The following is a 16,832-nucleotide window of genomic DNA, read 5'->3' on the forward strand; positions in this document are numbered from 1 at the left end:
CTCATGTTAAATATTCAAAATATTAAAACTATCTAATAATTTATTATTTCAAAACTATTAATTTTGAAGCTAATTATATATTTGTTTATAAGAGCAAAAATTCATTTTATACAACACTAGAAGCTGTAATAAATACTTTTCCCTATCACATATTAGGACTATATAAATTATTTTATTGTATTAGATTTATAGAAATATGAGGCTGATAAATATAATAATAAATAAATAAATAGATTTAATAAATTTGAAACTATAAAAGGTTAGGAAACTCGAATGTTAAGATTGGCAAGATGGCGCCTCACAAATACCCAGTATGCTCCGCGCGATTGATTTGCGCATGTCAGTTGCTCGCATTGCAAATGGCGGCTCCTTGTTATTGTTCATGGCGTTTTATGACTTGTCCCTTTATATTACCGATTATGTCGAGTTTTTTCGTGATTTCTACCGCGCGCTATGTGCAGAAAGTGAAGTAGGACTTGCGCGGTATATTTTAGATTAAAATTAGTGCTCTTGTGGTGTGGCTCCGTGCATTTTCAACGCGAGAAATCCCGCACGAAGTTGGAAAGAAATGGGGTAACGTTAAAATTTTCTTGTGTTCATACGGTATGAAATCGTTCTGTGCAAAGACTGAAGTGAGGCTCGTTGGCTACCATACTAATCATTATCGAATTTTAACTTTGTTTTCGGTAAGCATATGTAATTACGAGGTATAGAAGAAAGCTGCAAAATAAAAATGTTCAGATTTTTGACGGTCTATCTTGAGCATGCTTGAGCCCACTTCACGTACACCTCCCCCGACGGACAAAATGGTGGCCCCCCGATATCTAGTGCTCAGTATGCCTTATTTTGTCAAAAAACGTTATGAAAATTGCCAAAATCAGTTAATCTCTCACCAGAATACTAAATTCCGATTAGCGCGACAATTTACATTTTATGTCTGGTTGAAAAAAATATTCTATAACCTATTTTCTTCCACATAGAAGTTGTGCCCCTGTCTTGTGGCCCAAAAGATTTTAATTGCAGTTCGTGAGTAGTAAAATTTGATTCAAAATCGTTTATGTTTCATCGCATGTTTGTCGATTCGGTAAATATCGATAGTGCAATTGATGGTAGCTTTGTATTTTCTTCGTTAATCTCTATAATTTGGCAAAAATCGTGATCAAATTATAACCTAGTAATGCTCATTGGCCTCACTTTTTGTTTATGCACTATGTTTTCGTTCCTGTTTTGTTTCGACTTGTCAATTTTACATTTTTATTCGTTGTTTTTGATATTATACTCAATCTTTCCCTTATTATTCCCATACATTTGGCCAAACTTGATTCAATTTATCCATTTTTAGATATTTCTGCATGAATATTTATAAAATTTTTTCATTTTTGTAATTTTGTTACAGTCATTTGTATAAATATATATTATAAATATGTATTATAATTTGTCATTTGTTGACATAACAAAACGAAATTGTATTAAATAACCAATACTAATAATAATATCTATTTTATTAATATTTTTAATATATTTTATATATTTCAAATTATTTTTATTTTCTTATATTTATAATTAATATATTAATATTATAATATATGTATATTAGTATCTTAATTTAACATGTACTCTGAAGTTTCATTATGATTTTATTTTGTAAGAGTTATAATTTGAAATTAATTTTCATATTCATATATATATATGACTATAAATTGTTGTAACTTTATTACACATTGTAGTAATTTATAATTGACTCCAATTAATTGAAAATTAATTAATTAATTTATTTGTTACTTTCAGATTATAATCATATATATGTTATTTCCACTTTAATGCAATTCCATACATAATGAGTAAAGTTATATAAGCAATATATTAATAAAATTTAATGAAATAAAAACTTTTCATAAAAAAATAATAACGAGAAATTAATAATGACATATATTTCAAAAATTTATGTAATTATTGATAAATAATTTATAATTTCCAAATTAAATTACATATTGGACAATTTTTATATTATAATGTGTAAGTTACATATGCCATGCCATACCATATATAGATATGAAATAATTTATTTTGTTATGTCAAGGTAGATTTATGACATTACAAATTGACATTTTTGATAACATTTTATATTTCTAAATTGTTTAAACACAGTTATATTACAAGATAAATTAAATAAATTATTATTTAATTTTGTCTGATAAAAGTACATTATTTTATCTTATAGAAACAATAAGCATATTTATTAGTGCTGGAGTGGTTTGGAGTTGTCGGTTTGAAACCGACAGTCAAACATCTTATCACCACATATTGTAGTGATACCCTGAGGCGTTTGTAACCTCTCTGGGTAGTTATGTGATTTGTGGTTGGTAAGTATAACAGATTATATGAAATTATATATTTTGTTGTACTGTATAATTTTATGTAACTTAATAATGTTTATCTTTCTGTTAAACAATTCTTTTTTTCATTCAATTAATATCAAAATATAATAACACACGTTAATTCTTTATTATAGAGAAATGTATTACTTTTAAATTCTTCTTTCTCTGTCTTTCCCTTCCTTCTCTTTTTAATTATGATAATAAACTTGTTTATAAAACTTGAAATGAATTTTATTTATATTTGTATGTGCATATATAATTAGGTTATAAATTTGTATATATTGTAGTCATGGCGGCTGATAGTGATGGTGATCTAATTCAAACAGTTGTAACGTGTGAAGGTAATTTAGAGGATCCAGAATTTCCACACAAATTTAAAATCATTGTTGACCATCTTAAATCTTTGCTTTGCAAAGGTAATTTTTACAGATGACAGTTTTTAATTTTAAATTTAGAAATATCATTAATATTGAACAAAGTATATAACAATACAATGTATGATATTTAATGATTTATAGACAAAGGAGATGGTTTAAGAGTAAACAAGGTAGAGCCATGGAATTCTGTCAGAGTCACATTTTCAATACCCAGAGAAGCTGCATTACGTCTTCGAGAATTGGCAGCTCAGGGTTCTTCAACCCTCACACAACTTGGAATTCTTTCAGTGCAGGTTGAAGGAGATCAGGTAATATCTGTTATTTAATATAAATCAGTTTGTATATATAGTTGTATGCTAGTGGCTGAGTTAACAAAGACCTAGGATATAGATATTATAACATTTGGATTACTTGTATTTTCTACTAGAAAAAATTGTCTCAGTACTTTCATTTTTTTATAAGAAATGGCAAATACTCTATTAACTAGGAACATTGAAAGAAGTGCTATTAAATTTTTGAAATATATAAGATAGTATTTTTCAGAAAGGTATGATAAATGTAATGAAGGTGACCTTGGAGATTATTCGCATTAAAAATGACAATAAATATAATTCTGCGTGCAGTAATTGCAAAAATTATATCTGTAATTGAACATTTTTTCAGAATATTACAATTTTATATATTAGAAATATCAAACAAGAATAAATGTTATTTACTTATAATTTATATTCTTAACGTCTTACTTTTCATGTCTTCTGTAACAGTATTATACATTTAATACATAATTAATAGTTGCATTTGATTCAGCCATTGGTTCCTGCTATTTGTATTCCAAGGATAAAAGTTGAAGAAATTTAACTAAATGTACGAAATTTGTAAACTATGAATTGTATAATAGGTAATATCATTGAGGATAGCCAATCGCTTTAGTGGAGAGGCACAGGAAATTGTATTACGTTCAGGACCTTCACAAGACAGTGGTGCCAAATCTCAAAATGAATCCACTAGTAATACAACTAACGTGGACAGTGAACCTCCAACAGCTTTACCTGGTCCAAGTAATACATCTAGCATTTCTTCAGCATTACGTAATGTGGCTCAACTAATTGCAGCTGGTATGCTTTTTATATATTTTATAAAATTAAGACATTCTTCCTTTTAATATTTATTATATTATTTTAGGCACATCGTCAGAAAAAGCACCACAGTTTCGTTCTCCAAATGTAGTTGCACCTACAGACTGTGATCCTATTCCACCTTTCCTTACAAAATCTGTACAGTCAGCATCAGGCAATAGCAACGTTGGTGTCTCTGGAAATCAATCAGTAACTAATCCCAGTGCTTCACCTAGGAATAATTATAATGGTCCATTCCCATTTGCCAGTATGACACACGCTGCCCAAGCGATACATAGTCGTGAATCACAAGCGACAACGATTAAAAATGCAATGCAATTTAAGCATCATGTACAGCCACCACCGCCTTATCCTGCTCAAGAGAATTTGGCGACAGTAACAACATTAACTGCTGGTCATACTACCACTCAATCAGTTGCACCAGTTGGTCAGTTAACGAATCAGTACAAGTCTCCAATTACCACCACATCTAGTCTGTCACCAAACAGTAATAATCTGGCAGGGAATTCAAATGGTAATGGAAATCAAGTTGCTTTATCCAGTCCACTTCTTGTAAATCTTTTACAAAACGATGCTGCCTCGCATCCAAACAACGTGATACCTGGCCAAAAAATTTTACAGCCAGTTATCGATAATTCTGGACTTACTAATCGTATGAGACCCACTAAAAAGCCAACAGTTAGAAGAAAAGATCTATCTTCACCTAGCGAATCACCACCGAATTTAGATTCTCTTAGAACGGAGGATCTTATTGGAGGAACAACAGTCATTCCTGATTTGTCTCAATCTTCTACATCTGCATTTGCGACTGTTAACGCTAATCAACCTTCAACTATTCCTCAACAACATCCAGTTAATGTAATTAGTGGCACTGCGCAGAATATAGCACAGCAAGCGATACATCAAGCTTCTGCTAGTGGACAAATACAACAATCTGCATCACCATTGCATGCACAAGTACAAATACAGCAAAAGTTTCCCATTAGACAAGAATTGGCTTATAGACCTTCGCAAGTACAATTACAGGGTCAACTGCCAATTAGACATCCAGTAAATGGGCAGCAAATTCGAACACCATTGCAACAGCGGCAGTTACTACTTCAGCAACAGCAGCAACATCAAGTTCTAACTCAACAACAGCAACAGTTGAATCAACAACAAAATATGAATACTTCGCATCTGCTTACACAACAGATTTCAAATCAACAACAATCTTTGGTACAACCGCAAAATGTAAATACATCGTTACAATCTACATCCGTGCCCAGTCAACCACTTTTACAACAACAACAATTGATGCAGCACTCGTCAGTAGGCATGAATGTTCCACAACAACGGCTAAGTTACTTAAATAATCAGCGTCAGCAAACCCCTCCTCCTTATTCGCGACAGCAGGTTCCACCACAGTCCCATTTAGGGCAACAAAATCAAGTAATGAATGTGCAACAACAATTACATCATAATCAACTTAAAAATATTAATGTTAACACTAACGCCACGACTGATTTTCGTTACGGACAAAGTCAAAATATTTTAAGCAGAAATTATCAGGCTACAACTAGTAATGCTAATGGGACCACGTGGAACGCACAAAATAACTCTATTCCACAAGGTGCTCAGGTTAATACTACTCGCCTGCCAAGTACGAATCAGGTTTCAGGTGCCTTTTCTCAATGTGGATCTCACGCTAATCATGTTTCTAATAGTAATGTCACTTCGCCTGCTATCAAGGTTGAAACATCCGAATCTCCTAAGCCTAAAGAAGAGACGCCTGAACCAGAATATACGTCGACTGGTAAAATACGACAGTTTCTTATCAACCCTTTAACCGGGCATTTGGAACCAATGCCTAGTGAGAGTTCGGATTCAGAACCAGAGAGTGCAGTAGACAACCAAGATGATTTCTTTTCCTTTCCGTCGCCATCGAATGACCGATCAAATTCCATATTTTCCGACGACGATGCAGACAGTAATTTCTCAAGAAGAAATGATACAACAACAAATACGGATCAATCGGATTCCGAAACCACAGTGAAATCTACTGCCAGTGAAGGAAGTTTGAAACATAGTAGAATAAAATCTAACAGAGAGACCGCACAAAGTCCAATGCCTGGAGAAAAAATCAAACTAAGGCTAAAGTTAGAAAAGTCTGAGCCTGTTACACCAGCTTATAAAGTTGATGTTTCGTTTGTAAACACACCACCGATTAGGAAAGCCGATAAGTCGGTAAATAAAATGTTTAGCACTGGTATTCCCAACTCGGGGACTGGTGATGAACCAAGAGTGCCTCCGTTACATATTTCTTTAAGAGGACGTAATGCTTCGGTAGTACAAATCAGGAAAAAGGAAAAGAAATCGTTGAAAGACGGTGAATCTGATCCGACTAACATAAAAAGGCGGGGGAAATTGAAAAAAATGAAAGAATGTATAGATGGGAACAAGTTGTTGCAAAAGAAATCTCTAAGCATGATTATAGGTACTTCATCCGCATCTAAATTACCTTTATCTAATTCCACAATGATCAATAGCACCAATTCTATTAGCAAAGTAAATAATATACTGCAAACAGTTGTATCAAAACCTAATGCCTTAAAACAAGAATTACCCATGGATGTTGTACGCGTGCAAACTGGTGTTACGAAACCGAGTTCAAGTAAAAGTAGTGATGTCGATGATATACCGTTAAACAGTCGAATACCATCCCCTTCAAAACATAAAACTACTATTTTGAACCAGCCATTGAACACACAACAATCTTTAACAAAAGCTCAAGTTGAATTAGATGTTCAAAATCACATACAAGAGCATAAAATAGGTGGAGGTAAGATATATATAATGTTTTTATTGTACAAATTTTCTTCTATGTTTCATTACATTTCGTGATATCAAATAATAAACATTAATATAATATAATAAAATTAATGTAATATAAATAATAAACATTATTATTCTTTAGTACTTAAATTATTAATTTTCTAATGTTATTTCCTTTTTTGTAGGAAAAACTAAAAGAAGAGATTCTAAAAAGAAATCGGAATCAGGAGATGGTTTACATCGTGAACAAAATTTATTGTCTGGTGGCAGAATTTTGGATAACCAAGCAAAATGGAGAAAACTTAATTATAAAGGTGATTCAAGCCAATCTGTAAGAAAAACTGATACACTTTTAGCCAGCAATGATTTCAATACTGTTAAGAAAGTAGGGGAAATCAGAAGAACGAGCGACAGTGAAATTACTCGATCCGTCATTGAAAAAAATACCTTGAATGCTGTTGCTTCACGATTAACAGAAGTAAATGGTGTAAAGAAGGATTTAATTAATCAAGAAAAACGAAGAAGATTAAGTTTAATGGATGAAAAAGATCTGCATTTAGGAGGTGAATTTGATGATTTTATTTTGTGTATGAATTAAAATATACTGATTTAATATTATCTATTAAATACATACAATTAATTATTTTTTTATACATGTTACAGAATCTCAAGATGCAGAGGCTACACATTTTAACAATCAGAAGACCATTTCTGAATGTTCCTCCGCCAGTACAGTTCCAAATACAAACACAAATACAAATACAAGCACGAATATAAATACAAAATCTACTAGCAATTCATCATTTGAGAATGAAAATTCTGGGTTAGTACCTCCAACTATATCTACACAGAATGATTCAAATCCATCTACTAATATTGAAGGCAAAGTATCTACACATGTAGAAACCGCTATTAAAAATACCCAGTCAACTGTAAATAGGATTATTTCTGGAAAAAGTAAAACAGAAATGGATAATTGCAAAACAAATTGTAATATTATGGCAAAAAGTCAAATCAATCAAAAATTAAAACACCATATGGTTTCAAAAAGTGATGCAAATGCTACCATTAACAGACATAATAAAATAGAGCATTTTGGTCATAAGAAAGTGATTCAAAATCATATAAAACAACCTGACCGATCCACAGTGGAAAACAAGATTGATAATGTGCAAAGAATTAGTTTACTGAAAACTACACAAAGTTCAGCAATAGGAAACTCAGTGGACCAAGTGCCCAGATCCCAAAGTGTTGACGTACCTTCCAGCAAGCCAACTTTACCAGTCGGAGAAATTAATGTAACAGAAGCGAAAGTTAAGCAAAAATTACTTGAAACTACAGTTCCAATTGCAATTGGAGTAGATGCAAATGTAGAGAGAGTCAGCAGTGGAGGAGGTGGTGAAGATTCAGGTATTGAGTCAATGGATGCTTTGTCAGAGAAATCACCGAATCAAGGGGAATCTCCTTTGCATAGGCCAGCGTCTGAATCAGTAACACAAAACAGTGCAAAAACTGCTGTTCAAGGGGAATCTTCCCTACCAATCACCAATAAGAACGTGCCTTCCTCAACTAGTAGTAGTGATATGTGTTCAAATTCCCATTCGGAACTTCTAAAGTCCAGTGGCCCGCAAAGGTTAAGTCCTGTGTCTGTAGCGAGTTATCTTGAAAATCATTTAAATCGCAATATATCAAATTCCAGTGAACATGACATGAAAAATATATCTAGTGAAAACTCAACTTCAACAACACAGAGAACTGGTGGTCATAGTGACTTGATTCCTAGTTTAGAAGTGACTGATAAAAGTGTATCCAGCCCTCTAGTGACAGGATCTGTGACTATTGTGACTACTTCTGTACCCAGTACTGTGGATAGTAGTGATAACTTATTGCAATGCGCACAGCAACAAACAAATGACTTTTCTGAAAAAGACAGTTGTAGCGTTAAATTAGAACCTTCTATCAACCAGCATGATCAGGGTAAGACGAACATTAAACATGAAGTGTCAAGAGCCCCAGAAAGTGTATCTGAAGATAATGTAAAGACAGTCATAGATGGTAATAGTGCAATTAGATTAAATGATGAACCTCATGGACAAAATAATAATGGTGTGCCTGTAATACAAAATCATGTTGCTTATAATAAGGTAAAGACAGAAAAACTCGATACTACAATTACAAATGAGGCTAATGTGGTGGTAGATAACTCATGTTCCAGTAGTCAGAGTTTTAGTTCCGAAATCAAAGTAGAATCTAATGTCAATGAAAAAGTTGATGATACAAGGCAAAATGATCGATCAGATAGTACGAAAAGCTGTAACATTTCTTTAAATGCAACACCTGTTAAGTTAGAACAATGTTCCGATCAAAACCAAAAATCGAATGTACAAAGCCATCAACAAATATCTGTTAGAGAGCCTTCTATGAATCTTCAAAAAGTTGCAGATGATTTGGTTAAGAAAATTGTAAATGATGCGAGTGATATAAACATAGGTATTCAATCGCCTCTTGGTGAAGATCCTCAACCAATTAGAATTACCCCACCACTGTATACGTACTCCAATCCGGTAGTTTTACAAAGGGATGAGACTCCAAGCCCAGCTGCACAAAATCCAGAAGTGGATTCCAGTGACGTTGAACATGTCAAAAGGAAACGTAGGAGAAAACAAGAATTAGAAGGACGACAGGATGTTATATGTATAGAAGACAATGATGAAACACAATTTGTAGAAAGATTAACTTCAAATAATGCAGATGATTATGTTAAAAGACCACCAAAGTCATTGCTGGAGCAACTTCTAATAGAAATACCAAATGACACCAATGAAAAAAGATCTTTAAGAACTAGATCCCAGAAATTGAACAGTCCTGATATTGTAAAAACTCCAAAAAGTAGTCCTCATGGTCCTAATAAATTAGAGGAGAGACGCAGTATATCACCATATGCTAAAGCAAGTCCTAAATTAGGAGTATCTAAATTATCTCCTAATACGACAATAAAAGTTGGGAAAAGGAAGCGCCAAGAAAGTGAAAGTTCTGTAGCATCTAGTACTGCTGATGATCCACAACCAAGGCCAGGAAAACGAAAATGTTCAGAGAATGCTGCAGAACTTATAAAAGCTTGTATGGGTGTTGATGAAGCTGCTTTAAAGAAACAAGTACCTGTCAAAGAAGAACAGTCAAAAAAAGGATTCAATATATTGGCCAAGGCTAAAAAAGGTGTTTATCTTATATTACTTACTTTATATTGTCATTCAGTAATTTAGTAATGTTATCTCCTATATTGGTATATTATGTACGAAGTATGTCATGTAACTTTATTACCTACAACATCACTATTTTTAGAGTTATGAAAACATTTTTCCTATGAAAGGCGTATGGTTTTGTAGGGATTATCATGTGATGCAAAGATTTTCATTTTAGGTGGTCAAGAACATACTAAGAACATATTAAGGTCATCTCCATCTTTTTAAATGGATGTTTATCTTTTTTTATCAGTACCTGATAACAGTTTTTAAAGTGAGTTCAATGACCTATTCTACAAAGTATTTCAAGATATTTCTCTCATTTCTTGGGAAGGTGTTCAAAATGGACACAGTTGAAAGTTGTTCAGCTATTTTGATGTATGTAAATCTGGTTACTAAACGGGCAGTAACCAGGTCCAAGTAAATATTTAATCTTTTATAGAACATAAAAAGAATAAGTAAATTTTCAATAGTTACTACAATTAAAAAAAGAAAAATAAATAAAAAAAGTTTTTAGGGCGAGAACGAGACAAGATAAAGGGAATTACTAGTTGGCAAACCAACATATAAATTGTTAAACAATTTGAATCTTTAATGGTTACTGTTGTAACTTCAATGCACCTCTTAGATCGTTGAACTCGTCTTAACAGGTGCTATGAGACATACAAATAAGAATGATCTTAATATCTCTGAGATATTTCCACCTAAAATAAAACAGTCTTCGCCATTTATCGTCTCCTGCAAAACATTTTTTAAGATTTTGAAAACAAAACAAATATTTCAGGTGATAAAATTACATGGAACACTATGTATATATAAAAAAATTTCTTTAGATATTAGATATGTGTTTGTTTGTTTACATTGATCTATAAAATAACAAAGACTGCCAAAAACAGGGTAATAAAGTTGTTACTAACAATTGATCGTTCTAAATTGTTTCACGCTGAATCACTGAAGCTGTTTTGATTATACATATAATTTTTTGTATATATTTGTATTTATATGAATACATATTTGCATAAGTGTCTATAATAACTTGATCTACACAAGTATTCAATAATTTCTCAGTCTCAGTCATGTTTTCCATAATTTATGAATAATTACTTTTATGCCGTTTATAAATATTATTTTGAAATCGGGCCTGAATATTTTGATACAAAAATTTTTGTATTTTTAGGTCCCATTGTGGTAGAAGTAGATTCGTCTGATGATGAGCCATTGATTGAATCTGTAGGAAAAGCAAGAATGCGATTATCAGACGAAACATCCGCTGCCTCTCCAAAGTCTAAAGATCAAAAGTAAGCAACATCGGTTCAGCATTCTTTTAGCAGCAGTGCATATCTGAATATGTCAGAGATTTGAGAGCCCCGCTACGTAAATAAATTTTTGTTATTTTAGAACAAATACAAGCACAACTGTTTCTGGCAGTCAAATTAATTCCAGTAATATATCAAATTTCAATGCCAGTAATAGAGTGCAAAGAGAGAGCCGTTTGTTAACCACCAAACAACCGAATACAACTACGGTAGTTACCGCTGGAAAGGAAAGGCTACGTGGTACATCCGTATCCAATAATGAATCCTTAGGAGAAGTGACAACAAGGAGATCTGTTCGACAGAACACAGCTTCGCCACTGGCAACACCAGCAAGCAATACAAGGGGTGCATCTAGATCTACAGAAGATATTACTAGACGAAAAACTCGAAGTGGTGCTGGTATGTAAAGTTTATATACATTATAAACACAATTTATGATTAGTGAAATAATAGATATTCAGTATGCTTCAATATATTTGGTACCACTACATATAAACTTATATTTAAACATAATATATATACTTCTTATATTAATAAATATTTATCGCATTATTGTTTATAAATTATACATTTCACATACCATTTTAATTGAAGACACCTCGTACAGCGGGAACATTGTTTTAGTAACAGCTGAAGCAACAGAGCAGGCAAAACGGAGGCGAATATCCCGAGAAAACAAATGACCTTCGGGAAGTGACCTTGACAGTGATTAGCTACCGTCGCTCGTCAAGGCCTATCCGACTGATTGTGTATCTGTTATAAGTGGTTATGTGATCGCCGTGTGGCTGGACCCCACCTGGTGAAATGCATGCGTCAATACCGCACAATGCTGCTGTATATACATATATAACAGGAGTATCGTGTTTTAGAGTGCTGGATGGTATTCCAAATTTTTGTTGCAATAGGAAGTATACACTGAGATTCAGTAAGTTACATGTATAAAACTTTATACTATATATATTATATATATCATATATATTATATATCATATATATTATATATATTATATATTATATAATGATATATATAATATATATATAATATTATATACATACATATATAATATTATATGTATATTAATTTTATGTTTCATAATACTAACGCGAATATTTGAAACAAATTTCTAAATATTAGGATACAATTTCATTGTTATGTTTTTAAATGTTTAAAGTGCTCATCGTAAAAGCAAAAAAAAGGAATAAAAAGTACTTCATTATTTTTTGTTGCCATCTAAGCGTTCTCAATTACACTTTACTCCTAAACAGCAAAGTTTAGTTACTCAGAATAATCTGCTCAATGCATTATACTTTAATCTAAGTAACTGAACTGATCCAAAACTGCCGAGTTAATGTGCAACTTTCTTTTGCCAAACTTTTATGATTCTGTCTTTAATTAATGGACGTTATTTAATAGTAATTTTGTAAATTATGTTACATCATCAATATATACGAAATTTTACATATTCAAAATTTTTAGACTGAATATGTATAGTATTACTTTATTAAAATACTAATTGCAATAACCATTAATAAATTCATTATTTAATTAAAATCAAAGAGGATTATATAAACGATAAAGGACAACCAATTTTACATTTTAAGAGCCATTATTATTTATTATTTGGTTATTGGTTATTATCTATACGAATTAATAATGGTAAAAGAAAGTCCAAATTTTTAATGCATTAAAATGAAATCTGACTGTACTGCCATAAATAATGTACATTTCTCAAGGACAAATTTCATTGATTGGTGGGGCTTGAGTCGCAACTCTGACAACTTCACTGACAGGCTTTGTTTAAGGATATTTAATTTATATCCTGTATTCATTTTAACTTGTCCATTGCATTATAAATTTAATATTTGCATAGTAAATATTTTCCTATATAAATAGTTATATTGAATTTAGAATACTTGCTTGAATTTATATTCATAACAAAAGAAACGTCTATAATATATTTATAGAATAATCATACTTTCCTACAAATTTATCTAATGATAAAGCTATATGTGCATTATTATAAATTTAACAAATCCTTATGTTATGTATAGTGTTACAAAATCTCTATTTTCTTCACCTCAATAAACATAGTCTTTCAGCAGGAAGTTTGTCTTGAGTCACAACATTGCAAAGGGCAGAAATATAGAGTTATTAAGACGGATTTATTTTATTTATAAAACAAACAAAACGTTGGGATAAATCGTGCATAAATATATAGAAATAATAAGAATAATTATGATAGAAAAACGAATAATACAATGTTAATTTGATAGGTAATATATAAATGAATATATTTTGTAAATAACTTCTTGTAAAGATATATAAAAGCACCCCCATTGTACATATAGAAACTGTTTAAATTTTTATTACATTAGCGATAGTTCAAGTTGTGCAACATTGTCATATTATTAATTACTTTTTGTGATTGTGCACTGAGAACACTAGAAGCACCCTTTTGGCTCACTTAAAATATGCAAAAATGTGTATGCATACATATATATTGTATTATATATGTATGTATGTGATGTATATGAACTATTGTATATGAACAATTGTTTTTGTGAACAGATAATCTAGTTTTATATTGTATAAATGTAAATTATATAGTTGAGAGCTGGAATTTTTAAATGAGCCTGTGATAGCCATCATAGCATTTTTTATATTGAAAATCTGCATTTAGAATGTCACATTAGTAATGTATATTCGTTTGTTCCGTAATTCTACATACGTTCCGTTATGTGTAAAGAAATGAAGAAAATATTATATTATGATTATTTTAACATTTCTGTGTTATATAAAACTTTCCACAAAATTGTATTGTTTCATAAATGAATAAATCCTGATTTGAGTTAGAGTTATTCAAAGATTTTGAAAGATAAACTATTTTTCCCCAACAAAATTTCTTTATCTCTTTACTATTTTTAGGTTTCATGAAGAATCTTAAATAAAGTATTTTCTTCATATTCCTTATTGAAGCTTTGATGGCTATCAGGTAGTATATATTTAAAAAAATATTTCTGTCACATGAATGTTGAGTACTGAATTCAATAATATTTTAAATAGGGAAAATTTTAACAAACTTGCATTCAATGAACGAAGTCGTACTATTTTGAACAATAATTTTGTTAAATTTTCTTCTATTTTTAATATTTAGTTAAATTATTTAGTTAGAACATTGCTTGTTTAACAAAATTTATTTCAATAGATCTTGAATCATATATTGTAAATAATAGCATGCTTATTTTACATGGTGGGAATTTATGCTGTATATAAAACATATAAAGAAATGAACATTTAAATTGCCTTTAATTTGATTCAGTCCTATATTGTAACGGAATCACGTATAATGTAAGATGTAAAGTATAGTAATTTAATAATACAATTTAAGAACCAGCAGGAAAAAAATAAATTGTAATTTCGATGTAAAATATTCTCTTGAAACCTAGGTAAATAAGTTAGGAATTATTATGTTACAATTTTATCATTGAATATTACATTTATATGATTGTATAGATTATAAAGAAAGTAAGCTTTGCGTGTAAATATAAATATTTTAAAAATAAGTAAATCTTTCGCATGTTTACATAATTAAGGAGCTTCTAAAGTTTGTCTGCCATATAATTACATATATAATATGTATGTATTATAATACAAATAATACTGATACACCAAAGATCATAAGTTGATTGTAATATGTAACAATTGTTGATATTCAACACATTTTTAAAAGATGGTGTATTTGTAACGCTCAATAAATAATTGGTGTTTATAGTGTGCTTCATAAACACATAATGTACCATCAATTTCATGCAGACTATAATAATTATACCAATTAAAATGTTCACTTTTGTGTGCTCATTTGTATGTATGTATAACGAATGCATTACAAGCTCCTTAATTTTGTTTGCAGTGCCACAAATATTCTATCATATATATATGAATATGCGTTTTAAAATCACCAGCTCTAAGGTGAAACTTGATGACTTTAAACCTACTTTATGCAAAACGTTTGTATTTTTAGTATTTGGTTAATTGATATAAATAGCAGTAAAAGTAAATTGATAATAATTCAAGTGGATATATAGATATATAAATATAAATATATATATAAATAAAAAATTAGATACAATACTATATTTGTAGAAAACAATTGAGCACGTGAAAAGAAAATCGCGCTATGATTATGAGAAAAAATATTACAATTATATTATTACCTATTATTACACAAAGTGGATACACAATATAGTAATTTGCTAATTGTACCTTTTAATAATTACTGTAGACACATTGATGAAGGTTTTTTTCTTGTTATTAATTATTACCATAAACTTAAAAGATAATGAAAAATGTGTTATAAAAAGATGCAATTGCTTATTTTGTATCATACCCAGTTTCATGAATTACTTTGATATCTCACATACACATTTGTTAAATCAAAATGATTTTGTGGACATTTATAATACAGAAATACATTCTGTAGTTATACCAACATTTCTAGTTTTAATTTTACAATAATTATTTTGTGATAAAAAAGAAATAATATTTTACGAATATTTGCAAATATTTTCTGCAAAAATAAAATATCATAAAAGATTTAAGTTACTTTGTTTGCATACTTTTAGAATTATGATAATTGTTATATTTATCTTATGAAGTATACATTAAAATATTAATCACTATATAAATCTTCTCAGAAATATTTTTTATGGAAAGTTTTAAAATATAAAAGTAACAAATAATTTTTATTTTTTGTAAACTTATGAATTTAACGTAAATAATGCTAAATATTTACCCGTAACTATTTCTAGTTGCAAATTGAGTAAGAATTTGTGAGTTTCATGTAACTTCAATTTTGTTTATTAAAATTTTTATAAATATATTTATTTTAAAACAAAATTTTTTATCAGTGATATGACGTAATTTCTAAATACATTTTTTAATATAATTACACGGGGTCATATCTCTTATATACAAACAATAACGTATTTGTGAGTAAGACTAATTATTATTTTCAAGGGAATACTATAATTAGTGAAATATTATAGAAGTAATAACTAATATTTACCAAAATAAAAATACTTAAAAGTTAAATTCACTTTCCATCAAGTTTGAAAATTCATTACATATAATTGTTTAAAATTGGTTCTAAGGATAGTTATAATAAGTTTTTCTTTTTCAATAACAAACAAAATCTTCCTTCATATTGCTTTTATCGAATACTGTATAATATTTCAATGTTACCTATTTTTTTCATTCTTGTTAATTAATTCTAGAAATCTTTTTATCATGAGTATTACTATGACCAGCTATGACCTCTTACGTTAATGTACAAGAATTAAATTATAGTATTAATAATACATATTTCTATCTTCTTATGGATAGAAAATTCATTATTGTCGTATTTTATACAGCCCAAATTATAATATATATATATGTATACAATATAAAAGAAAAGTATAATACATAAAAACTCATCAAAATTAAAAAATTGAATAATATCGAAAATACGTATAACTGATAATAGTTTTTACGATATAAAAGTTTTCATATTTTTTAAATATGCATTGTG

General features: G+C 30.0%; 1 protein-coding gene and 1 long non-coding RNA gene across 11 annotated transcripts; one reads left to right on the top strand and one right to left on the bottom strand.

Annotated features, from left to right (window-relative positions):
• Positions 1-339: 339 nt before the first annotated feature.
• LOC138187009 (serine-rich adhesin for platelets) lies at positions 340-12,218 on the top strand. Of its 10 annotated transcripts, none has more exons than XM_069127459.1 (11): positions 340-573; positions 2,222-2,363; positions 2,666-2,794; positions 2,897-3,063; positions 3,654-3,870; positions 3,938-6,712; positions 6,891-7,268; positions 7,369-9,921; positions 11,125-11,245; positions 11,415-11,662; positions 11,858-12,218. In XM_069127459.1, the coding sequence occupies exons 3-11, from the start codon at positions 2,668-2,670 to the stop codon at positions 11,944-11,946; spliced, it is 6,675 nt and encodes a 2,224-aa protein (XP_068983560.1). In that variant the 5' UTR covers positions 340-573; positions 2,222-2,363; positions 2,666-2,667; the 3' UTR covers positions 11,947-12,218. The 10 variants fall into 10 exon arrangements, 9 of the variants coding, with proteins under 9 accessions (XP_068983560.1, XP_068983578.1, XP_068983590.1 ...); XM_069127477.1 differs by having other exon boundaries at positions 11,888-12,218; XM_069127428.1 differs by having other exon boundaries at positions 341-573; positions 11,346-11,662.
• Positions 12,219-15,790: 3,572 nt separating this feature from the next.
• On the bottom strand, positions 15,791-16,826 carry LOC138187066 (uncharacterized). The gene is made up of 3 exons (XR_011175079.1): positions 16,704-16,826; positions 16,056-16,634; positions 15,791-15,830 (listed from the first exon to the last, which is right to left on the bottom strand). It is a non-coding gene; the product is annotated as an uncharacterized LOC138187066 (long non-coding RNA).
• Positions 16,827-16,832: the final 6 nt, after the last annotated feature.

The sequence above is a fragment of the Bombus flavifrons genome, chromosome 2, assembly GCF_040668555.2.
Source record: "Bombus flavifrons isolate JBK064 chromosome 2, iyBomFlav1_principal, whole genome shotgun sequence".
In the NCBI taxonomy this organism is placed as follows: Eukaryota; Metazoa; Arthropoda; class Insecta; order Hymenoptera; family Apidae; genus Bombus; species Bombus flavifrons.